This window comes from Pararge aegeria, chromosome Z (genome assembly GCF_905163445.1).
Source record: "Pararge aegeria chromosome Z, ilParAegt1.1, whole genome shotgun sequence".
In the NCBI taxonomy this organism is placed as follows: domain Eukaryota; kingdom Metazoa; phylum Arthropoda; class Insecta; order Lepidoptera; family Nymphalidae; genus Pararge; species Pararge aegeria.
The window spans coordinates 15,906,059-15,933,582 of NC_053208.1; the positions used below are offsets into that span (position 1 = coordinate 15,906,059).

Consider the following 27,524-nt stretch of genomic DNA (forward strand, 5'->3'; position numbering starts at 1 on the left):
AATGATTTAACAATCAATCGTTTTATTTTATATCAAAATCTTATTTCTATTCTTACTACATCTTAATTATAAATTTTAGATACGAACTTATAATGTATAAACGTTAAAAAATATTCTAAATACCAAATATCTTTAGGCTACAGAATATTGTATGTATTCCGGGTAAAATGAGATTTGAATGCTCACAGTCTGAAGTTCTTTTCAAGTAGCGAAACACTAACCTACTACCATGAGAGTAGCACGCTTTAGGCGTACCTAGATATCTTACAAATGATCATATTTTTGACAACAGAAGCGTTGACTTGTAATGCAAAACAAATCGTGCCAATGATCTAACTGATCATTTTTGAATAACCTGGCGAGCGCCTTTCGCTTATTATAATTAAATAAACATAATGGATACACCGGGACTATAAGAGGCTCTAATAGTTATATTAATAGCATTCGCGTTGGTTATTATTTAACACACTTATACTGGGCTTAATACTATTATACCTATTACTTAAATGTCGCGGCATTCAACTAAAAATCAGTAGGATACCATAGAACTAAACGAGTAATTGACATTATATCCACTTATATTTAGGAAGTGCTTCCAGCATCTTTTCGATTTTCATTGCCTTCATTCCTAGGGTTGTTTCTAAGCTATATTCTGCCCTTTACCCATCCGCCAATAGTAGCCCTTCAGGTTGAGTAGTTCTGTATGTGTTCCCTGTTCAACGATTTTTCCTGAAAAATAAACAACAATCTGTGAATCCAGAACGTAAGCCTAAGATAGTGGATGTCCAGGCAGTAACAATCAAATGTTCAAGTGTATTACAAAACGAGATGTTTTGTAATTAATAAATAATAAAAATATTGCCAAGTGCCGAATAATGGACCGCGACGGACGCGACCATGGGAGGCTGCAGGTTTTGATTACCTACCTATACCTAATTACAAAATTAATTGTGTACCCTTATTAATTTAAGTATTAGGTTTTGTTTATGATCATTAGTTTAAGTTAACTCCTAAATATTCGCAAAAAATAAACTTTACGAATTTCTTTGCGGTTATAAAATTTCTTTACAACATGGCCTTTCCACATGGACGAACGGAAAGATACGCGGAGAGATGGACAAATAGACATACAGACAAGCGGACGACAAGGTGATTTCTAATATCAGCTCTAGTATCACGCGTATAACTGACTACTGTTAATTCTGCCGAAGTAGTTATGAATGGTTGATAGGATGATGTTTTTACCCACGAGTATAATCTATCATCACATCGTCAGTAATGTATCGAGTAAGTTGACATATGCATTAATAATTAAGGAGTTCTGCCTGCATCTTTCCGTTATTAATTACTGTTATTCATAGGAATGTTAAACACGCGCATGATTAAGGCGAGGGCATAACCGCAACATGCTACCAGCTTCGTTACCGGCTTTAAAATTTGTCATGCGAGCGGCCAATCACAAGACACCTGCTCGGACGTGCGCCATTGGGATTGGTCTCACGTTGCAAGCAATCTTGAACACAGTTAAAAAACAAGTTGGATGCCAAAGGTTAGCATTGTCTTCAAAACATAATAATCGTGAAAGCTCACCTTTGTCTATAACGCAAATTAAATCTGCATCTTTTATAGTAGAAAGACGATGGGCAATTGTTATGCAGGTTCTACCCTTAGCCGCCTTTTCCAAAGCTTCTGAAACCGCCTGAAAAATGAAATAAAATATAAAGACAACATAAAGCTGGAATTCCAATGCTTGAATTAAGACATGTCAGTATTGAGTCCAGAGTAACATATTAAATCAATGGTTGATTCGATATGGCCATTATCCGGCTTACTAGATTTATAATGTCTTATCTAGAAAAACTTTATGCTCATTGCTCTTTGTAAAAATATGGATAAGTAGGTTAAATTAAGTAAAATAAGGGTGAAGTGGAAATATATTTTAGGCTTACTCTTTCGCTGTTAGCGTCCAGTGCAGAAGTTGCTTCATCTAGAAGCAGCAGACGAGGGGATCTTATCAGCGCTCTTGCAATACAAACTCTTTGTTTTTGACCACCGGACAACTGTGCACCGCTTGAGCCTAGGTTTGTTTCGTATCCCTAGAGAAATTTGCAATATTAGACACTTGTCTACTAAATCTTAATAAGAAGTAACTTACCTTCTAGCGTTACAAGCTTGAAATACGAGACCAGATTAATTTAATAATGTAAACAAACAATCATTTCGCTACTTTCAGTGTAGGTACAATATGTTCCAAAACTTTTATAAAATACTATTGTACATTACATTGGAAAGAGCAATGTTGGGAGTATCTCTACGTGATCAAATCAGAAATGAGGAGATCTGTAGAAGAACCAGAGTTACCGACATAGCTCAGCGAGTTGCTAAGCTGAAGTGGAAATGGGCGGGGCACATAGCTTGGAGAACCGACGGACGTTGGGGTGCCAAGGTGTTGGAATGGCGACCCCGCACAGGTAAACGCAGTGTTGGTTGGCCCCCAATAAGGTGGACAGTGGACAGACCTCATCAAACGAGTCGCTGGGAGCCGCTGGAAACAAGCGGCCCAGGACCGTGGATTTTGGAACTCTCTACAAAAGAACTATGTCCAGCAGTTGACTTCAATCGGTTGAAGTGATGATTGTACATTCATACCTATACCTACTTAAAAAACTCCCATATCATTTGATATTCTGTTATTTATTTTAACACTGTTTTTCCTTTCTTTAATACATAGGAAGAACATTTATGTACAATAAAAGTAGTAAAAAGATTGTATGCCTAAATCATAAGACGGCTAGGTCCTTATTAATAAACGTAGCATAACGTCGGAATAATTATACACTGCTATAAAACACTTTAACCGACAGCACCTTTAAAGTGTCAAAGCGTGAAAAAACTAACTATTCAAACTTTGTACCACATTTATTAACTAGGCACTTGCAGTTCGGCCAATTCTGTTGTAAACTAATCTCTCAGCTGAACTGGAATGACTGCAGGTCTTAAAGTGTTACTATTCTTATCACAATGCTGTCCTGCGGGAAATGAGAACAATATTCTGAGACCTTTCAAATAACTTTAGAGATTTGTGGACCTATAATAGGATGGCACCATTTACTACTTATTCTGTTACGATTTCTTCTTGGTCTACTTTTAATTACCCTAAGAACTGCCACAGACTAGACAAAATGTCGTGAGTGGGTGGTATTCCCCTTGCAGTCAATTGCGAGAGAAGCGGATTGGTGTACGGGTCAACACGAAATGTATTAGTTTTTAATACTTCTTGATTGTACCTATTGAAATAGCAATTGCATACCAAGCCAATGTGTAATAAGTTTCGAAAATGCTGTCTTACCTTAGGAAGAGAGACAATAAAGCTATGGATGTTGGCAGCTTTCGCAGCGGCGATAATTTCTTGTGTGGTGACTTTTCGGTTGCTGTCTCCATACGCTATATTGTCAGCAATGGTACGATCGAAGAGCACCGGCTCCTGCTGGACCACGCCCAGCTGTCGTCGTAGCCGCGGAAGCGTGAGACTTGCCCGAGTGTCACGGTTATCCAGTTCCTGTACATTATTATAAGAATAACTAGCTATTGCTAGTGGAATTCCTTTTTGTCTGTAGCGCTAGTACAGGATTGGTACGTTCACAATCGAAGGGCGGTTATGATTGATACTCTGTAAATTCTGAGTAAAACGGAACTTTTATGGCTTTCTTTTTTTTTGTTAAAATTCGTCTACACCACAACAGCAAAACACAAATTAAAAAGCCATTTTGCTTTGACGTAAAACGTTTCCATACTCGGAAACGACTCCACGATTGCGAGCAAATAATGTTATACCAAGCGCACTAGTAGGAGGCTACGAGCTTGTCACCACCCTGCCGTCAAGTAATTTAGCACCAAAACCGAATATGGCAAATATAATGTATGTATACCAGGGTATAATTATTTGCCATATCCCCTAAAAGGTTAGCTCGCTATCATCTTAAGACTGTATCATCATTTACTAGCTGGGGGATGGCAGCCAAGAGCTACCTCGAATCTTGTCGGAAATGTAAAAGTTAAGATTTTTAGGGTGTTGACCTGCTCAATCTCCTCCATATGGGGATACACGGGGGTCTTAAGAATGAAAGTCTTATGACTTTACAGTAGGTACCTACTTAATAAACATTTTGTTAAATAAACACTCCATAAAAGGTTTTTAAAACAACTTTTAAGGGTGCCAGATACGGAATAAAAGTTTGGAAAATTGATGGTGAGTACAAATTATTATTGATAGATACGCGCGGGAAGTCACGGGGAACTTCTGGTTATAAAAATAAATTACTACTTAAATTAAATTCAACAAATTTTATTACATAAATACTGAGGATCGTATTGTAAGGAAAATAGAAACGCTTATTTAGCAGGTTCCCTTTTTGACCCTCAATTCTCGTTCCCTCAATCTTCTTTCTCTTTCGAATTCCTTCATCCGAATAACGTAATCGTCATGTTCACATGCAAGGTACGAATGCCGTTCATGGTGACATTTGTAAAGAAGGGGCATATTTTTGTAGCGACAAGATTGGTAGCTCAGAAGAAGATGCGCACAGTAGTCCCTGTACTTGGGAGGTATTCGCGCGGATATAAGATGATCTTCTTTCGCCACCATCTTGCGTTTTTCCCTGGTATAAGAGAAACCAGTTTTATGATCAAATGTCGGACAGTCGTCCATTTTCAAATCCAAATGTCTTGTCCATATTGTGCCGAAAATTTGCCCCATTTCAGAGCTTAAGCTTTCGGTAAGCTTATTTTAATTTAAATATTTCGATCAAATGCTCAAGTATTTGAATAAATTTGGTAAATGTCATTAGTCAGTTTGATAATACTCTAATAAATCCGCTTTGCATTAACGAACTATCATCTGACTACTATCTGACTGACTATGATGACTTAATGCCGAAATCAATGTCCAATGAGTTTATCTAAAAATAATACTAATACGCCTTACAGACTTACATTTAGAACCAATGAAGATACAAACATTACGTTCATAAAGCAAAGTAATTCGCGTAGTTCGCTTAGCCGTATTTTTATTAGAGCGAAAAAGTTAGAATTAGAATAATGTATACTTATACAATTTAAAACAAAGTTCCATATGAAGAATATGGGATCTTGTCGGCTTCAATGACATTATAATTAAGATCCATAAACCTATTCTAATATTTAATGTGATTATGTTAAACAGATTTGTAATTCTTCATAGGGTAAAAGTTGCTCTATATGGTTCGTGTAATATAACACACGGTAGCTGCGTCGCCAGTTCCTTATTATTGGCTGGAACTTAGCTGATACGCGCCCGCATGTCTTGATTTATTGTCTATTATACATTGTTCTTTTAGTAGTAAAGAGCAAATTGACTTTTCACGTCAAAAATAAAAGCAAGGTTTTTACTCACTATATTGCCCGAGTCAGGGTCGTAAAATCTCTGCATCAGCTGTAATACAGTAGACTTGCCGCACCCTGAAGATCCCACTAGAGCAACTGTCTTGCCAGCATCAACTTTCAGATCTATGCCTCGAAGTACTGGCTGGTTTGGACGCGTTGGATAGGTGAACTCCACGTCCTTGATATTGAAGTTGCCTGTCGCCGACTGCGTATGAAAAAATAAAAGTTACTTTTTATGCTGTTCGACTTGGCAGTCTTTAGCACAGTATTCATCTTGGTATTCTTTTCGTTTATATTTAATAACTAAATAAGCTTTCAAACCATTTGATGTAAGTAATACGCGATTTAATAATTGAGATGAGTTTTCGTGGGTTAATCGTCTATCGTTTTCCAAATTTTCCAAACATTTCACAAATCTGTGGCCTGTAGTAGTCTTTTTTCAGCTCTTGAAAGAAAAAAAATGTGCGAGATAAAATACCTCGTTGTAACAAGTTTCTCTCACCCATTCTTTCCTGTCTTTTACTTCTGCTTCAGTTTTTACTTTTGGTTCTCTGTATATGATAGACAAAATCCTCGCTCCGCAAGCTTTAGCTGAGTTAAAACTCGGTGCGTAGACTAGTGACTGTCCCAACATGTATGCTCCATACATAATAGCTTCATTAACCCTATAAAATAAGTCAATTTAATTTAAAATTATCTTCTTATTCATAAAAACCATCGTTAAAGGTCTGTTTGTCAACTTTTTGAATACTTCGAACCCTTAGAGGAAATAAACAGTTCTCAGATGTTTTTATCACTAACATGTGATAATACCTACTCGATGGAACTCGAAAACTTTTATGATAACGATAATTACTCGCGTCGAGGGACGACGGGCCGCACACATTCCAGCTTTACGCCTTTAGGACGAAAGGGCAGCGAAACTGCTAAGTATCCTACGTCTCTTAATTACTTTTTTATAGTTTGGTATAGTATATTTATTTGACCTTTCACAAAGCAACTTTTAGAACACACGTGGGCGAAGTCGCTGACAGAATTAGTACACTCCAATATTATAAAAAAACAGAAACACTGCCGGTGTTTCTGTTTTTTTATTTGTTCCCTGTTCGGTTCAAAAACTGCACGGATGGCTATGAAATTTAAGTGGTGGCAGTGGTTTTCTGTTGGCAGAGAGGAGAGTTAAAAAAAAAACTAAATTTTCGCGTAGAAACCTTAAGTAGGTATTTATAAAAAGGTGTTTGTGGTCATTCCGAAACGGCTCGATCGATTTTTATGCATTAGTTCTATAGATTTAAAATTATAAACCTATATCATCATCTAGGCACATATTTTTTGTTAGTAAGAAGACATTATTTCTATATACCTAAAAGATAATAAAAAATAAGGTAAAGTAAGGGTAGGTATGATAATTAGGACTTAATATTTCACAAAGCTAGGTGATTAGAGGATCTAATTTTTTTTATGTCGTGTCATAAATACCTATAACCCTATTGGACTTGTAGGGGGCGCTGCTGTCGGCATGTTACCAAATTTTATTAAAATAATATGTTAATAACACATTGACGTCCGTCGGGTCCGCTAGTAAATAATAAAATGATTGCTTACAGCAGTACAACTTTGTATTCAAGTCCTTCGTATGCGACGAGAACCGCTCCGTAAACAGTCGCACTGCAGTAGGAGAGGAATGGCACATAAACACCCAGACCCAGTACGAGACCTCTCCATCTAGTCTTCCTGGCTACGGCAGCGCATGAAACCGCCAAGGCTTCCTTGAACTTTGCGAGGAATATCTCTTCAACGCCTGCAAATAATTTACTATGTAAAAGTTTGTATCATTATCATTATATCAATACATTACCGGCCCACTCCAAGGCACGGGTCTCCGCCCACAATGAGAACGGCTTAGGTCGTAGTCCACAATGCTGGCCCAGTGCATATTGGTGGACTTCTCACGTCTTTGAGAACATTATGGAGAACTCTCAGGTATGTAGGCTTACTCACGATGATTTCCTTCAACGATACGCAACGCACATAACTTAGAAAGACTAGAGGTGCGAAGCCGAAGTTGAACCATTAGGCTATAACCGCTTCGAGTAATATGCATACTTAATTCATCCATTAATAGCTTTTAACAGTCCATTGCTAGACTTAGTCTAAGCTAAGCTTCTTCAAACGGGGTTTGCCTGCAATCACTACAGGGCACAACCTGTCTGGGCAGATAGATTGGTGATCGCAGTATATCATATATGGTAGTACTTAGTAGCACAGACGACGCTGCTGTTCTTTCTCCTTTATATAACCTGTCACCTTGTACGACACTGGGAAGAGGAGGGGTAGTGACAAATTGTAAGTGTCAATGCCTTGACGGCACACATTACGTATACGAGTATAACATTTAGTTTTAGTAAAACACAATTGTTTGTTACTTTAATTGCCTAGTCTTTCGGTTATTGTTTCTTAGGAAACCAATGGCCTCCGCATACAGGCCACCTAGTGTGGAGCCCAATGGCAAAGCAAAAAAATAAGCGTGGAACTTTTTTTTCGTTCAACTAAATATTGTGGCTCGGCAGCTATTTTCAAAGCTAAAATAGATGTATATTTAAATAAATACTATTATATTTACCTAAACTTTGAACAGTTTTTATGCTGACAACTGCCTCTGTAGCGATCGATGTCGCCGACTCCATAGCATTTCGCTCATCTGACTGCGATTGTTGTGAAACTATTCCTTCTAGCCATATACTTCCAACCATCTGTCACAAAGTAATAAAATATTTTCATAAAACTCAAAAAAAAAATCATCCTCAACCCCACATATTAATGACCTATAAATTACCTTAAAAAAGTGGGAACCTCTTATTTAGGGCGTGTGTTTAGCACATAATACAGGAAAATGGTAACAATATTAAATTCAAAACATAATTGCAGTGACCCTTTGCTCTAGTAAAATGGTGATGTAGACCAGTTGCATAGATAGCCAGACAAAGTATGCAATATTATAATAAATCTTAGTGTCGGCGTCAGCGTCTTTTTGTCAACCTGAGTTTGAGAAAATCAACATTTTGCCTGTGAAAATGTGTATTCTAGCTGTGCAGGTGGGATTTCAGTCAAGGGGCTAACTTCTAGTGGAATAGAAAAAGACCAACCAAAGGCAGAAAGGCAGTGCCGACAAGGGTAAGCTTCCAGTTGTAACAGATCGCCATGATGAAGCCAACTACCACAGAACTAGTGCCTTGCAAGATTAGACCGATCCTTAGTCCGGTCGCTCCCTGGACTTCCGCCGCGTCCCCGCTGAGTCGAGAGCACAAAGCTCCTACTGTGTTCGTTTCTTTATCGAAAAACGCGATTTCCTGGAAACAAAAAATTACATATTTCTATTAATATTAAACATGTATCATAACATTTTATCCAAATGTAAATAAAAGTAGGTAAACAAAAAGCTAGCCATATTTTCGCTTCGTCCTGCCATTAAAAAAATGCCTATCTAATCACCTACCGGGTCTAATTGTATATTTTGTGCTTACGTTAGGTATCACCTTGCTCTTGAATCACTGTGGCCATTCATCAAAACCGTATAAATATAATATAGGGTTCAATTAATAATACCAGAAAGCTCTCGACCTTCTAGTTTATATCATTAAAAGGAACAAGTTTTATTCGACGTCTTTTCCAAATTCATTCAGTATTAAATTATTTCATACAAAAAAATAAGAAATCACGTTATTTATGTTAAGCGGCAATACACTGTGAAAACAAATACATGTGATGTCGTGGTTCGCGCGCTGTTGTCCATGTTATTTTACGGAGTAGTAAAATGTTGAGTATCTAGGCCAAAAAAAAAATCACAATCCATAGAGTTAAAAAAAGTCGTAGAGCAAAACTTGATAGTTTTAATGTATACAATGATAGCTTTCCGTTTTTTTAATTAATCCCTTTATATAGTTTAGGTTCAGTATTTTTTGAGTTGATCACGTTCAGAGAGTTACGCAGAGGTGAATTTTATTTTTTTCAACCTTGAAGGCTGATGTACCTTTGCTATCCGGGTGAGTATAATATAAACTAGGTAGTAAGAATGCTTAGATTATATTGCTTACTTGTCTGAGTAGAGCAGCGAAATATTGTTGCCGTAGTCTGGTTGTCATGTTGAGGCCAGCGTTTGTAAACGTAGTGCTTTGAAGGAACATAGATAAACCGGCGACTGCTGCTACCACGAGGAACATGCCAGAATAGAAGTCAGCCAGGTATATGATCTCGCTACGATTTTCCAAAATAAATATCTGAAAATGGAGACAGAGTATTTAAGATAATAATCATCATATCAACCCATTACTGGCCACCGCGCTCCGCCCAGTGCGGGTTGGTGGACTCCAAACAACTTTTAGAACTTTATGGAGAACTCAGCGGAACGTAGATTTCCGCATGATGCTTTCCTACACCGTTCGTAATACTAGTAGTAATATCTTTAACCTATTTATCAAGAAACGTATAGAGTTACGTACACAGACACTGCCTCCTGTAACACAGATAGTTTATACTATGTTACAGGAGGCAGTGTCTTCCTTAGATCTATGCGCCGCCAAGATTATTTGCGTCATCAACAGCATAACAGTCCTTTGCTGGACCATTGCCAGTTTTCACTAACGACGAACAAGGCATTGCCTAAATGAGTAACGCCTACTCTAAGCAGATTAAACCGTTCACCGTAGTTATCCCCTAAGAGTTGGTGAAACGTTTTTTTCTATAGACATCCCCAAATCATTAGGCATACAATTTAGGTGATGCCTAGGTATAGTGAAAACGGGCATAAAGATCTCTCTTAGTCGGAGGGTTTGCCTTTAACAACCGACACGGCTAGCATTGGCAGGAGACAATTATCTCCCCGGGGAAAGGATAAAAAATTACCTTCTCCCACAGCTTTATCAACTCTCAGAGCACTGGCGCACAAGTGGAAATAATGTCCAAATATATGTGTATTATTATCCTCTTGCACCTATTTACTGGGTGCCCATGTCTCGTGTCATTTTTATTTACGTACCCCCGATGTGTATCCGAACAGCAATGCGAACATCGGGAAACAAGATCCTTGTATGAAGGCAGCGATGGAACCTATAACTATGAAAGGCCATTCCGGTGCGTTTAGCTTCAGGAGTTGCCAATCACTAACAGGTTTTACTTCCTAAAAACAATAAATATCTATTATAACAATCACATCTTCGACATCACGTCAACAAACTGGGAGTAGGGAGTACAAAATTCAACATGCTGCAATCCAGTTCGTTTTTAATCGTCTGATAAAAACGATTAAACGTACCATTTCTAGGTGCTTAACCAGTGAGTTTCAAGTACGTAAGTACTTAAAAACGTGGTAGTAGGTGTTTTGTTTTTACCATGCAGATCTTAATGGCAAAATTTAAGTCATGTATGTTACTTTCTTTGTATTCCTCTAACTGGATTAAAAAATGTAAGATTTTTGTTTAGTTTTAGACGATTTAGACGTTCCTTTGACATTACAAATAGACACTCCACTTTCATTTATCTGAATACATGTATAAATAAACGTACCTCGTCATTATCCTGTTTCTCCTCATCAGAATCATAGTCTGCGTTGTAAACAAAGTTTTGTATGCCAGCGGACATCACTGATGTGATCGAACCTCTCGGTGTCATCCAATCGTGTGATTCTGTAATTATCTTTTTCTTTTAAAACGTTCATCTCACCATATAATCAACCCAAAAATCTTAGCCTAATAATCATAAGATACAAGGAATTAGAGCATTGAATCTCGGCACTGTTTTATTGGTGGCTTAGTGCTTTGTGAGCCATGGGATTGTACACCGCCAATTTCTTACCTCCGGGCTGGTATTTGAAAATACCTAGACAGATAAGCTTTATACTATGGCCAACCGTTAATAATGGTAAAACCATAGGGCATGGCCAGTGTTATCATCTCCTTCCTCTTCTTCTTCTATATATATGTTATAAAAAATAAGTTGCTGTGCGCGTGTCCTGCATAAACCAGAAAATGGCACAACCGATTCATATATATATAATTGTTTTTTTTTTGGGCTATCCTAATGTTCCAAAAAGAAAAATTAGGATAGCCCAAGAGAAGTGTTTTATGCCACTGTATTAAATTACCATTTAAGAGTAAGAAGTATTATTTTCCCACATTAAAAGATGTCGTTCTAAAAGTATTTAGGATTAAATTTATTTAGGTAGTTAACCGGATCAACTCTTTATTAAGTTGTCAATGTTTACTGAATATAATTATTGTGTTATTGCGTTCAAATATTCATTATTTTTCACTTACCCCTCTTTGATGAATGATGCCTGGCTAATCTTCTAGTGGATCTTCGCTTCACCTCGACCCTTGATACGAAAGCCAAGTCACCTCCATCTGCGTTATCGTTTTCTTCTTCAGGTAAAGTTTCTATTACATCCGGTTCCTTACTTTCGTTGCCAGTAGTCACAAGTTTATAGTAGAAACCTGCAATTTATTAGGAAAAAGGTTATGCCAGTCGTTTGAAATTAAATTCGCGTCATTGTTAAGTATGTCAAATTCACTCTTTAACAGGAACATTCCTTCTGAAGTTCTGCCCCATGAGACAAGGATAGAGCTTAGACCTTCCTCAATGCTCCTTTGTGAGTGGGAGGGCTTTAGCATTTTTACGTCACAATGCAGATAGGTATACGCTCTAATCCAAAATCTTCATATCCCAGAGGGCAGATTGAATTTATAAGTGCATAAAAGCACTAATAAATGCAATCTGGCTCCTCAAATTTCGTGCGAAAGGAATTAAAAAAAAATATACTAGGGAAAACCTATAGGATGAATTTTCTTCATTATTTTTGTTATTTGTTGACCCCGGTAAACAAATAACGAAGTATTCATGGCCTATTTTATACATTCTTGTTAGGGGAATTTGACAACATTTTGTCATATTCATTATGCATATCTCTAAAATAAGTACTTATGTATAAGAGCTGCTTACTTTTTGCTTTCATAAGTTCTTCATGTGTCCCTTGTTCAACTATTGCTCCCTGGTCCATACAAATTATACGATCAGCATTAACGATGGTGGATAACCTAAAATTATTTTTAAAATCATATAAAGAACCAAAGGTAAGTTGGTTGGACAAGTGAATATCGATTGGTGAGAGGTGCCTAGGAATCTCCTTTGATTGGACGTTATTTACTTTGTCCGTCGTTAGGAAAAAACGGGCATAAGTTTCCTTCGTATAAAGTTGCAAAAACCACTCACCGATGTTAAACTGATTTATCACTATTTTTCTGAAAAGATACCAGAGTTTCCCGCTTCCGGTATCTGTTCAGAAACATTTATCAACTTACCTGTGAGATACCATAAGCGTAGTTCGTCCCACACTCGCCCTGTCTAAAGCAGCTTGTACCTGCCGCTCTGAATGCGGATCAAGAGCTGATGTGGCTTCGTCAAGCAAAAGGACAGCTGGCTCTCGAAGCAGTGAGCGCGCAATAGCTATACGCTGCTTTTGACCCCCGGAAAGAGACGCTCCTCGTTCGCCAATAACTGTGTCGTAGCCCTGGTAATAAATTTATGATTAAAAGTCATTCCGAAGAATAATTTGTTCTATTCACATCACACAAATGTTCCATGCAATCATCCCTCGTATAAGAAAACATTAAAACCTCGGGTTATAAAGCTAAGACCTACCTTAACATAGGCTAATATCTTACTAGGCACAGGTTTTATTAAGAGCTTAGATCCACCAAGTTGCTACAGTGCAGGTTGTCAGGGTTATGCCCGTTTTCACTAAAGACGAACAAGGCAATGCCTAAATAAGGACCTAACGCCTAACAGAGGAGAAGGCGTACCTCGACCGAGCGGTTGAGGTACCAATAGTTATCACCTAAGGGTTGGTGTAACGTTTTATTTAATACAAATTATTAGGCAATCGATTTAGGCGGTGCCTTGGTTTAGTGAAAACGGGTATTAGGATCTTAGGTAACGATTATTCTTAGGTGTTCATTCTTAGGAATAAGAGCATATAAATGTAGATTACTGAGGCCTAAAATAAAAATATAGGTACTTAAAACCTCCATTATGTTAAAATTATAGACAAAAAAAAAAGAATATTACATTTAAATACTAGTATAATATTATATTCACGGGAAAAAGCATCGTTATTTAGTAACGGTGCTTAATTCATCCATAATCCAAATATTATCAAAACTGTTTCAAATTGGAATAAAAAAAAAAAGAAATGAATTTAAAGACACACGAAATAACAACGGGGTGTTGTGATATTTCGTGTTTCGTATCGTAACTTCCCGCGACCATTTAACCTGTGTTTATTGCTAAACCCATATACCCATTTTTGCAAGAATAAAATAATTGACGGACTGAGGAGATGCCGACTATATGGAAAGTCGGAACCATAGTCTCTAAACTGTGTGTGAAAAACACTATAGTAGCAGGGCCGTAATTTATTTCTGGCGTTTGTACATACGGCGTATCTAACGTTGCCATGGACACTGCCCGACTTTGTGGTAAGCTTCTTGGTTTAGCTCTGTCAATTTTATATTCCGTACCGTCTTTTATTTTTACGTTATTTTTATTATGTACTAGCTATTGCCCGCGACTTCGTATGCGTTTGTTTTTGTCTTTTGAGACACATGGAAATTTAGGTGTAGTTGTACTGACATTTTTAAGTGGTGTAATCTTATAAAAAAAAATAACCTTCGCATAAACAATATCTGAATAGAACTGTATAACCAGTCTCAGCTCCTCCTATCACTTACAAAAAATAGTAATCGTTATAGGACGAATCGACATCGCATTGTTAGTTGATTTATATGCTAAAGGTTAACGAAGAACATTTCTATCATTTTTTATATAGTCCTTGTGTAAAATCGTCAAACTTTCTCATCACCTCTCCCAACGGAACTAAGCTTAATTTCGGAATAAAAAGTATCCTATATTACTTCTATTACCTCCAAGAATATGTGTACAAAGTATCATGAGGATCGATTAAGTAGTTTTTGCGTGAAAGCGTAACAAACAAACTTACATTCACATTTATAATATTAGTAGGGATAGACTTAAGGTTTTGACATGTCGCAAACACGTCTGTGAGCACACAGGGTCCCCCTGAAAACCAGCGCCGCAGCTCGCTGTGGCTTCGTGCTGAGGCGGAACCCTATTAGTCCCCATGCTTTTTGTTAGATATATTTTTGTATACAATTGTAAGCGATTTTGTGGGCAAATATAAAATTTCATTTCATTTCATTTTTTAAGGAGCAACATTTTGCAGGCCTTGCAAGGAATATGTCCTACAAAGTGCCAACCTGAATCGTAGATGTAAAGCTTTATGTGACTGTAATTAAACCGGGCCCTTCAGAGCGGAACACAGTAGTGCTACTTTGTGGCAGAAATTGTGGTAAAAAAAATATGCAAAAATCTCTACTATAGAGATACCCGGAGGCTCCGGGATCTCCTAAGAACGCACCGGTGCCTCCCTCGTACAGCGCATGTAGAGCTCGTCCCGGGAAAAAATATTCCCCCGACCACATTTGCCTCGCTATGGCTATGGCAAGTTGCTGCCCTACCCGGGTCGTGTAAATTGATGTTAAACGGCAAGAGCCCCATCCTGTCCGACACGACCCGATGACCCTTCATCTGGGACTATTGATCTGTCGGAATTGGGCGATGATTGCCATCCGCCCGCCTCGGTCGTCTCCGAGAAGGATCGGCTCTCTCTCGATCGCGCTCGGCACGCCTCCTTTTTAGCCATAACGATCTCGCAGAAAGTGACCATCGCAATCCATGCTTCATCCTCACTATAGAGATACCCTACTAGTATTAAGGTATAAAAGTTAAATTTCAAATGCTTACATTACGTAAGTGTGTGATAAAATCATGTGCATATGCCATATCAGCGACCCTTTCCACGTCCTCCCGAGTAGCTTCAGGGCTTCCAATAGCAATGTTGTCATGAATGGTTCCTCGGAACAGCACTGGTTCTTGACCTACCACTCCTAAAACAACGTACAGGGTATTTTAAGCACAGAGTTCTTAGAAGTTCATGCTTTAGGGCCCGTAGTAATAAACCGTCTTGAGTTAACAACAGCTCGCCAAGTTTGATAGATTGACCGATACTTTAGGACTTGTTATTATTAATTTAAGCAACGATAAGTACCTCGTTGGAATTGTATTCAGCGTAAGTAATGTTGTTTGTCTTTAAAAATTGTATGTATTTTTACTATGAAAAGTAACGACTGTGTCAACATATGTTTTTATTTTATGATTAGTCTCTACACGCTAATATTGGCTTGCTGTATATAACATAGTTAGCCAATAAAATGCAGTCAGTTTGCAAGGTAATAGCCTAGTGGTTAGAACTCTAGCCTCCTTTTCGGGGGGACTAAGTAGCTCGGCACGCACCTCTTACACTAAGCTTTTTATTTTTTAATTAAAAGCAACAAAAACATCACATTCTTTAACGGTGAAGGAAAACATCTTGACGAAACCTTCATTCCTGAGAGTTATTCCAATGAATCTCAAAGGGTTGTAAAGTCTACCAATCTGCAGTAGGCCAGGGTAGCTTGAGGGCGATTTATTAATACGGGCAGCCAATGATGAGTTTTCGTGATTATTTTGCTTACCCAAAGAAGATCGAAGCCAGCTCAGATTTAAGTTTTTAAGATTTCTACCATCTAATTTTACGCTGCCGACGAGAGGGTCATACAATCTTTGTAGTAACTGTAGTATTGTTGACTTGCCGCAACCGGATGCTCCTACAAGTGCAACACATTCACCAGCTTTGATGTGTATAGAGAATCCTTGAAGCACCTAGAAATTAAAAGCAAGGTATATATCAGTAGTTAGGTTAACAACTAATTAACGACGACCCCTAGCGGTTAGCGCTGTGGTTCTAAGTTGGAGGTCCCGGCTTAAATGGGCAATTTTTGATAGATAGATGAACGCTTCATTGCATACAAATTCATATGAAAAAACAAAATTAAGATACAATAAAAAAATTATGAAAACATTGCTATGCAAAAGCGGCCTTATTGCTAAAGCAATATCTTCCAGACAACCTTAAAATTCATAATTTATGAACTTTCTCCTGGTTGGTCTGGCCGGAAGCGATCTAGCGGACCCGAACATGTCGCTTAGCGATTTAGAGTTCCGGTACGATGTCGCGTAGAAACTTATTGGTATGGGTTTAATACTGCCGTAGTTGCTTAACAGGTTAGCCTGCTACCATCTTAGCTTAACGTGCTCTCTTGGGCGAGAGAGTAACTTCTGGGAACTTATATGAGTTCAACTCAATACCTAACAATACGTGGCCTGACCCGAGATTCAAATCCCGACGCACGCGATGCGTAATAAAAAAATGCCAACCACTAATAAGGCAGTTATAAGTTATAATTAGCCAACTTTGACTTTTGGGACCTGTGAAATATTAATATATTTCAGGATTATATATGGCATCGAAGTCCGAAGTGCATTTTGTGACTTAATGGTACCATTTCATATAGAGGACTGACAATACCGTTACTAAATCGAGACTCAGGCCCAGGATTCTTTGAAGTACGTATATTTTTATGTAAAAACTAAAGTAAGCATACGCACCTTTACATTGGGTCTTGATGGATAGCTAAAGTGCACGTCTTCAAGTGAAATATCACCTAGGACTCGTCTTGGTGAAACTCCAGTGTGTTTGAGTGAGTCGATAGTAGGTTCTCTATCAAGCAGCTTGAATATACTCGCGGCAGCACCACGAGCCGAAGCGAATACTTCGGAGTGAGGGACGCAGAAAGTGATCGATTGGGTAGCCATGTAAACGCTGAATAAAATCTGAAAAAGTATTGAACTTTATAATTTTTTTGATATCGAAAATTTCCTTAATTTCAGTTAACTTTGACTTTCTTATCTTCATTACTCTTAACAAACCCATTACCGTCCAATATGCGATGCAGCAACGGACTACCTTTACTCTTAGAGAAGAGTAAAGGTAGTCCACCACGCTGGCCAAGTGCGGATTGATAAACTTCACAAGCCATTGAGAACATTATTGAGAGTTCAACTCTCAGACATGCAGGTTTCCTGACAATGTTTAACCGTTAAAGCAAGTGATATATTAGAAGCTTTTAACTTACAAAATAAAAAGCACTAAACTCAGTAAAATAAGATGTGCATGCCGAGGTTCGTACTCAGTCCCTCCGTAAAGGAGGTTGAAATTCTAACCACAAGGCCTATATTACCTAGCCAACTAAATTTTACTGGCTGACTATGAACTATATATGATTCGTATCATAATACGAGTATAATATAAAGTAAGCCAATATTAGTGTATAGAGCCTTATCATAAAATAAAAAACATATGTTGCAGTGATTACTATTCAGAGTAAAAATAATTGTACACATTCTTTTAAAGACAAACAAATGTACTAACGCTGAATAAAATTCCAACGAGGTACTTTCTTTCATCTGTCGGCTTATCTAAGTCGAGTAGGACCAGTCTCGTTCCGTATGTGAGACCGATTGCATTTAGCGAATATGTTAATACCCAATTAAACCCAGTGCCTAGTCCGGTATATAATCCACGTTTCTTGCCATAACGCTCTGCCGGCTCCAGAAGACGCCGATACCTGAAGATTATATTATATTAACTTAAGTACGCATATAATATGAAATTAATCTACAATATTAAATAACTATTTAATTATCTTTTTATCAGAAATGCACAAGATGAACTTATTAAACAAAAGTTATTAATTAGAAAGATAGAGCCTTTGTTTTCCGATGTAGGGCTGGTTTTCTGCTATAAATCTGTGCGAAGTATTTGATATTAAGTGCTTTACTGTATATCGTAGAATTTGTATCCTCTTTGACGTGTAAAATATTTATAGACAAGATTTCAAATAATGAATAACACATTTTACCTGTCAACTTCTTTACTTTCTCCGCCAAAAGCAACGACTGTCCTTATTGATTTCAAAACTTCTTCTGCTTGTTTACCAGCTTGACTGTAAGACTCTAGTTCGCGAATAGAAGATTTAGTTTGGTACTGAAAAAAATTAAACCTTTGCACTATGTTTAACCAATATGGCGTTTGCTTTGCTTCAATGTCATATCAATATTGTAAATTGTGAGTAATCAAAAGATATTAAAACTGTTTAAATGTGTACATTGCTATTACGAATAAGAATCGTGACGCTATCTGTAGATATAATTTCTGTTCAATATAATTTATGTTCTATAGTTATGTTTTGTTAATTATGATTTTATTTGGGACTAATATTTAAATGACAGTGGCGTGCACTTCTTAAGTACACTGAAGCGCTGCCTAACTTTTTTTTTTACTTACTCTTATATAATAACAAATAACAAGAACTATTAGTGAAGGAATTTTCTATCATATGTGATCTACCTGATTTATGACTGTCTTGGTCAAACACCGTGTGGACATCACTGACCGGTTGACAGCAAACTTACAAAAATAACCATTGACTTCAACGAACCCTACTTCTTTACACAGTAGAATCCAAAGTCGTTCTCGCTGTTTGTACGCTTAGATCTTTTAAACTTTGCAACGGATTTTAATTTTTTGAATCTTTTCAGCAAGAGATAGAGTTACTTATAATATACAGCTTCTTCTTTTTAAATTCTATCTGAAATTCAATGGAATACTATGTCTGTAGCCAGATTCTGCAGCTATATAAAAAATAATGGCATTAACGTTGAGTTAGGATTCGGTTCGTTCATTGTCGTTGAGGGCTTTTAAAATTTTATGGTTCAAAGTGGAAGTCTTACTGGAAAAAAAGTAGAAAAAAATTACAGTGCTTACCTTTGACAGAATAACAGATGCAGTAATAGAGAAGGGGACCACTGTGACGCAGGCAAGGGTTAGCTCCCATCCCATGGGGAATGCCTGACATAAGCATATTATTGCCGTGCCGACGAGATTCGCCACAACGCCCAACTTCTCACCGATTCCCTCTTTTAGCTTCACCATATTACTATAGAAAAAACATAACACTTACAAAAGACCTAGATATGATTTCAATATCCTACGGTAGTATATATCTATACTTCTATACTAATATTATAAAGAGGTAAAGTTTGTGAGTTTGAAACACTGTCGGGGGTAATCTATGTATCTACTGAACCGATTCTTTCACCAATATAAAGCCACATTATTTGTAAGTGCCATAGGCCATACATTAACCTGAATACTGAAAAGAACTCTTCGAGGTAGCAGGATAGGCACAGTACTTTAAAGCTGCCCTAACAAGGGATAAAAAGTATTTTTTTTAAATAAAAAAAAAATCCTTAGGTCAAGTTTATTGGTCATATTATCTAAAATTATGAATTCTGATATTAATAAGTGAACTTATCGTCTCAATTATTTCAAACAAAAGACTTTTTACTGCATATAATTTCGACAAATACTTAAAGAGGTAATAATAAATTAACAAGATAGGGAACTGCGACCATGTCGTAATCTTTTGAGTGATATTAATTGACTAGGCGGTTTTTTATATGTTCAACATGTCCATCTATTTCGAAATAATCCATGTTGGCTTTTATCGTATTGGAACTCCTGAATGTCATAGGTAGGTAAAATATAACCCTCCTCTTGGAAGTCAGGAAATAAATCATAGCACTCAGTACTAACCGAACCACATTCATTATTGCACCACGAGTAAAAATGTTTAACGCCCAATTAGCACCGCTCTGTTATAATATTATAAAATTATAAAGCTTGTGAGTTTGTTTGGTTGAACGCGCTAATCTTAGGAAATGCTGTTTCGATTTAATTTTTTTTGTGTCTGTAGTATCGGCTTAAGGCTATAAAACATCACGCTACGGCCAATAGCTACGACGACATGCTACGATCATCACTGAGATATGTCTCAAAAACTGCAAAAAAAAAATACTTTTTTGAGATTCCGATGCGTGCGATGCGTAAACGGCAAACATTGCCAAAATGGCAAAAAGTAAGTAAGACGGAATTGTTCCTCTTTAATTTTTATTATAGTAAAACGAATTTAGTACATTTAAAGAAAATTCATACCATTATCTTAAAAAATTACCTGGATATTTATATCAAGTGTTAAATAAAAAAAATCTGGTCTATTTTAAAATTAAAGAGATTTTTTCGAGCACAGGTATAAAAGCTCTAGAAATTTCGTATAGGGAGGCTAACTTAAATAATACCTACTTAACAGTAGGCAAAGTTGAAAGATCATATATCGATCCAGTAATCGAACCATAAATTGGTAAACGTTAAAATACAATCCCGGTTTACTGTCAAGAAATTCGCAGTGACTTACTCTGTCATTTTTGTGGCCAAGTTGAACTCGGAATCTGTGTCGAACCATGACATATCTTGGCGCAGGACTGCTTCAAGGAATATTATGCGGATTCTAGTTATCTAGAAATGAATAAAATAGCTTTAAAAACTTCTGTTGTTTGCAGACTGCCGTAAGGACGCAGAAGCTTCAGGATAATTACGCGCTTCCGTCTTTTAGTGGCTGACGCTGTCAGTATTTAAAAATGCTGTTCATAATATATCAACCGATAGAGATTCACTGCTGGACATAGGTCTTTTGTAGGGAGGTCCAAATTCCACGGTTTTGAGCCGCCTGAATCCAGCGGCTACCTGCGACGAATGTCGTCTGTCCACCTCGTCGGGGGTCGACAAACGCTGCGTTTACCAGTGCGGGGCAGCTATTCCAGCGGCATTTCCAGAAAATGCTCTTAGTATTTAAAAATTGTAAGTGCGCATTTTGTGCCCTTTGATAATATTGAAACGCTTGCTAGTAGCATAGACAATTCTTTCTCTAGTAATATTGAGAACCTACTGGGAGTACAAACACTAATTACCTACACGTCACGATTTAAAATAGGTGCAATAAAGTTTAGCTAAATGGAACAAGAATTAACATATTTTCGTAATGTGATTTTTTAAATGTAATTAAGTCATAATCACCAGTACCAGTAGCTAAGTGGCAATATGTGGGGGGTACTGATGCTCCAGTACCGGAAAACACAGACCCACCCACTGGGTTGACAGACAAAATCGACGAGCTGCTGGACACGGATGGAGCAACCGTAGGTAGAGTTTCGAAAGACCAATGTCCAGCAGTGAACGTCGATCGGTTGATAGTGATGATGAAATTTATAGCTTAATCAAAACAATCAACAAAACTATTTAAAGAGATGTACGCTACCTGTCTCAAAGCACTCCAACTTATAAGGGCAACGGAAAGCATACATAGTATCAGAGATATTGCAATGCTGATGAACATTCCTATTGCCATCGACGTTGCGTCTTCAACCAGCGCCTTCATATTTTCGTCGTTTGAGGCGTTGCATCTGAATACAAGGTAAATAATTATTTAATTCAAACGAGTTATAATAATTTTCATTCCGTGTGGCTTATGTCTGATCAGAATACAGTTGCCACCACCTCTCCTTTTCCCGCGGGTGTCGTATGAGAAGACGAAGTGAATATAACAGTCAGACAGACACACACAACGACAAAGAGAGGGCAGCAGCGTGTTCAGTGACACTACTGACATCTAATGAGATCACCCGTCTGCGCAGCATGGTGATTATGGGCAAACGCCTTTATTTAGCATTGGACTGCTATAGTGCCTTACTTATTATCATAGCTAATAAGTCACCATTGTTTCTAACATTACCTGCCTGTAAATAAAGATTATTATCATTAAGGGCTCATGATGAATTCAATAAGTATCTACTTACGTATTTAATTCATCCACTCATGCACCCACTGCATGTGATGTAGATGAAATTCAGCTGAAATTGAGTATATAGCTTACATCCTGGAGATGGACATAGGATACTTTTTATTCCAGAAAAGCTGCAGTCACATTTTCAGGAGACAGAAAATAAACTTTTGCCACCGTGCACGTCTGCCGATCGTGACGAATTTCTGAATAACTATGTATCCTGGAGACGGATGTAGGATACTTTTTATTTCAGGACCTTTACCGCGGAATTTTTTAAAGCATTTTAACGCTTAATTGTAGAAGAGTCAGAAATCTGATTTAAAAAAATCTGCCTTATAACTACTTACAGCCGTCGGCCACCTCCGAATATCGACGTAAGGGGAAGATGACTGGAGCATTGTTCTTGTTGAGCGGTCCTCTCCACGAAGGCTGTGCTTAATTCCCCAAATTGCACGAGATTGTAGGACACACCGCCTCCACTCAGCAGTCCAGCTATGATCCCGATGATCGTGGCCAGTATTTCCACCCACTTAGCATATCGGAACTATAACAGAAATATCTTCTCTTAAAACTCCAAAATAGTACCTAACTTCTTTTCCCACGCTTATCCGGAAAATATGTCTTCTTCAATTTTGAAGACAAACTTGTTGTTTTGGTATCTTGGAGACGGTTGATCAGAATACAGTTGTGACCACTATGAACAGACGGGCAGACCATGAGAAACGGGCAGACCCTCAGAACGGGCAGCAACGTCCTGTGTGCTACTACACTAGTTAACAAACCAAACCAAACAACAAAGGCAAACTCTCCTGTTGGGACAGACCTTTAGTCTAGTAGTGGACTGCAATAGGCTTGCTTGACGAAAACCCTCTTTGGGAATGTCTCTTTCAAAAGAATACCTATAATAACATAGAGGTGATTCTAACGTACATTTACGATCATTATCTTTATCATTATCATTTTTTTCAAGGACATTAGAGCTTGACTGTGATTTCACCTGATCCAGCATAAGATATCAGTTTATTATCAGTTTCTGCGTGTCATCATAGGTTGTTTCGCGGTACGTTTTGAGGGTACGGTGGTACCTAACCGCGACCTTGCTCGAAGCATCAGACTCGACCTGGCACGAGCTTATTCCTAAACGCCATCGCGTACGTAGGTTGGTCGCGGTTATATGGTCTCGGCTATAATAACTCACGTCTATTATATCGAATCGCCGCTACCCACTAACTTATTTAAATTGTGTGCGCAAATAAAATACCACTTGCTTCAACGGTGAGCGAAAACATCGTGTGGAAACCGGCATGCCTAAGAGTTTTCTATAGTGTTCCTTAAACCCTTCTCATATGTGGGAGACCCGCGCCCTGCAGTGGGCCAGTAATGGGTTGATATGATACGATGATAATTATTTGAATAAAAAGAAAAATATCACAGACAGGTCTATATGAATCCTGTTATCGGAACCTATTCGCATTTCGCTTTTTTAATTTGATTGAATTTGATACAGTCAATTCGTTTCGATTCAGTTATAAACGTTTCTTAATACCTACTTAACTAACTATTGATTTATTTTGATGCCTTGGAATTGACTTGTATTTGAGTGTATGTAAGTTTATGACGACCTCCCGTAGTACTTTGCTATGAGGTTTTTAAGTGGGATGATCCTGATGTTTCCGCTACCAATTTTACCTACAGCCAGTGAAATATAAGTAGTAATAGACATACGTAAAAAGTGTCAAATGATTTAAATAATAGCAAACGAATAACTTACGATTTGGAAATATGATACTTTGGGTTCCGGTGGTTCTATTTTTTTCCTGGAACAAATAACAATTATATGAAAGTGTTAGTTAATAAAAAGAATTATACATTGCCAATATTGAATTACTGATGATGTAGGTATACAAAAGTTCGAATTCATCAGTAATCAACATGGAATCAAATATACAACAACATGGACCCGAAATATGGGCACAACATATTAATTCTTCGTATATAGGTCATTCAACAAATACTTAGTTAGTAATAGGAGTATGAAGAGCCTTGATTTCTTAGACATTTCTCAGTTTTGACTAAATTTATACTGTCTCACTAACTATGCCCGGCGTTTTTACCCGCGTCAAATAAGTGTGCAGCGCAATGCTTCATAGTTTATAACCTCCTCAATTAATGGGCAGTGCAAATATTTCTATCATTAGGACTCAACTAGTTGCAGAGGTACGATCCGTTAAGCTATGTAACACAAAGAACGTAAGGATAATAAAGACAGCGATGAAACTTTATAAATGACTAAGGTGTGTAAGAAAAACATACTTATGGGAGTATTATCATCAATCAATTGAAACTTCCAATAACGTAAACATTTACATTAGCAAATGATAGTTCCGAGGACCTATAACTACATTTTTACTTGACCTTTTATACTTTTTATGTTTGTTCACAAAATACAACAAATAATCGGATGATGTGAGATCTAATATGAGTAGTAGAAGTACCAAATATGAGTTTTTGAGCTTTGTTATCAACGTTGACTTAAGCCAGTAAATGGATGGTCGAACAACTTATTTGAGTAGTTTTAGCAACCACGCTGTCATTTATGTGGCATATCTTCATTTAGTTAGTATAGTTAGGTCTTATGTGATGGTTCTTTAATAAAAAAAAACTGCCAAAAAGAACCGACTTGGGTAAACAACTAAAGAGCAAGAAATAAATAACTTCTAAAACATATTTAAGTCGGTGCCAAGTAAAATGTAAAATTACTAATTAAAAAAAGATACCATATACAAAGTCTATATATGGTTTCCTTTTTTAGAGTAGGTAACAAAGAAAGCACCCAGTAATTTTCTACATTTTTTTTCACGCTTATTAGTGCGTAAGACATTGCTTTACCAAGGCCAGGGTGTGGATGGTTGAGGAGTTCTTCCAGTACTTCACCATTAGCTGGTTTACTGTAATGAGCATACATTTCTTACCAGCCATATACCGTAATCGAAGCCGTGTAGTACTAATTATGGTAAAATTCCGGTGGCCACCTATGCTCTTCATCATCAGTTCCACTTGAAAGAAGAGTATCTTTAAAAAATACTGAGATTGCTATAGGTGTGCCTAAAATATTTGAAGAGTTCCCTCGATTTTTCTAAAATCTTCACCAACAGAAAAAAAAATACAGACGAATTGAGAACCACCTCTGTTTTTTAAGTTGGTTGAAAATTTACCAGATTCTCATGAAAATTCGGCAAAACTAACGAAAACTTTTAAACCCATATCCTAAAGGAATCGTCGAGGAATCGAATTGAGGGTAAAACATCCTTCAATGTTTTTCGCGGAAAGGCAGACAGAAAAGAATACAAAAATCTTCTTTGGGCTTATTATCTAAACATCCATAATAAACCTTCCACCGATTACAGTTTAAAAAATAATTATGTGCAGGAATCGCGACAGAGGGCTGATTGGTTGTGTCAAGTTTACCATCCCAGAAATGGCCAACGTAGTGGACTACGACCTAAACACTTCGCATTCTGAGATGAGACATGTGCTCTGTAGTAGGACGATAATGATGAACATATCAAATTTTCAGAGGGAATGGGATTTCAAACCGCATTATTCTGGTAATTGAGGCCTGCCTATCAATAAACAGTTTCTATAGGTACACCTAATGATATTTCCTTCTTTATTTTTATCAGTCTAAATAGACTGCAGGTGAAATAATCTTTGTGTCCAAGTTTAGGTCTAACCATCACTCGGACTACTGGGAATAAGTAAGTAAAATTAAGCAGTTACAAATGTTTGGACCTATGCCTTCAAACTACTCGTACTAATCGATTACTTGGGTTTTGAGTTGCATAGTAATCTTTTAGCTAAAGGATATACAAATTATTTTAATGTCATAATAGAGGAGATGAGATTGATTCAAAATAGTTTGTGATGTAATGGTTATCTTTTATAAGGTACACAGTCAATATGATTTTCAATAAAATATATACTTACAATATATTTAAAATAATAATACTTCAATTCTATATTACGGCACAAAGACGATATTATTATCAATATTTAGATAATTTTCAATAATATTGACGTGAGTTCGAGGCCTAAATCTAAACATTTCTACAATATTGGTTTCAGTGAATTATTTGTGGAGAAAGCTGAATGAATATGACTATAGAAATATTGGATTATATAGGTAATACTTCGCATTCAATATTCACACCACAGCTACCTGTCTTTAGTATATAAATTCGCATAGCTAAAATCACTTAATATTAAAAATTGCCCTTTTACAGACGAGTACAAAACAATTAGCTCATTCGGGAGTTAATTGTAAAGAAAAGCATCTTACATTTTAAGAATACTACTTTACATCTTAGTCATCAATCAAACATAAAAAATAGTCATTTTACTTTTCAATATTCGGCCATGTTACAGTATTATCCGTTAAATTAAAATTGTATTTCAAGCATATTATAAGACTCACTGCGACTTCTTCTTTTTTTGCACCATGTTGATTAAAAAAAAAAAAAAGGATCTTTATATCATCAGGAACGCACTGTTGGCCGACGCTTGAGGAAGCTCGACTTCGGAATGAGCCTACGGGGCACAGGCAAGCCTATCCACTATCCCGGCGCAATGAGCGCTGGCGCGTGTGTGACGACGGTTTGTTGACTATTAAACACATATATCTCAATCCCCACGTAATATACTCTTGTAAACGCGATTCATCTGTGTACCTACAAGCTACATGCTTAGCGATAACAAGTACTCATAATAACTGTTGCTCATAAACTATTTATTACTATTGTGAGAGGAAACATTGCCTAATAGATTGTAATTTATTTTGGCTTATATTAACTGATCATCAAATACAGATTATCTTCATCATCATACCAATTTATTACCGGTCCACGAAATTTCACGTGTCTCCTCCGACAATGAGAAGGGTGGCCGTAGTTCACCACGCTGGCCCAGTGCGAATTGGTGGACCTTTGTGAACATTATGGAGAACTCCCAGGCATGCAGTTTTCATCAGAACGTTTATATTTACCGTTGAAGCAAGTGATATTTAAATTGCTTTAATTAAAAATGAACTTCTAAGAAAGGAAAGCCGAACCCTTACTCATATATACTACATATATATAAATAATGTCAAAAATCACCAATATTAAAACCAAATTTTAAGGGAAATTATTATTTAAAACTTGTATTTCTTCGTATAATCCTATGACTCCAAACTAATCATTGTAAAACTAAATGACCATGAAAAGATTGACCTCATCTTAATTTAAACTAGAAAATTAAAACAAAATAATCTCCAACGGATACTTCGAAATTACCCGAGTATTACCCGTAATTAGTCCT

At 37.1% G+C, this 27,524-nt stretch overlaps 1 protein-coding gene across 1 annotated transcript; it reads right to left on the reverse strand.

Moving 5' to 3' along the window:
* LOC120635988 (multidrug resistance protein homolog 49-like) lies at positions 1–26,817 on the reverse strand. The gene is made up of 26 exons (XM_039907207.1): positions 26,644–26,817; positions 23,941–23,986; positions 22,517–22,713; positions 21,645–21,789; positions 20,745–20,845; positions 19,256–19,427; positions 18,351–18,475; positions 17,861–18,056; positions 17,038–17,262; positions 16,065–16,251; positions 15,295–15,437; positions 12,774–12,982; positions 12,415–12,509; positions 11,733–11,909; positions 10,984–11,102; positions 10,457–10,597; positions 9,516–9,698; positions 8,568–8,771; positions 8,045–8,174; positions 7,027–7,222; positions 5,924–6,086; positions 5,432–5,626; positions 3,350–3,559; positions 1,950–2,096; positions 1,591–1,699; positions 1–729 (listed from the first exon to the last, which is right to left on the reverse strand). Exons 1-26 carry the CDS (start codon positions 26,667–26,669, stop codon positions 641–643), a joined length of 3,930 nt encoding a protein of 1,309 aa, XP_039763141.1. The 5' UTR covers positions 26,670–26,817; the 3' UTR covers positions 1–640.
* Between the last annotated feature and the right edge of the window lie 707 nt (positions 26,818–27,524).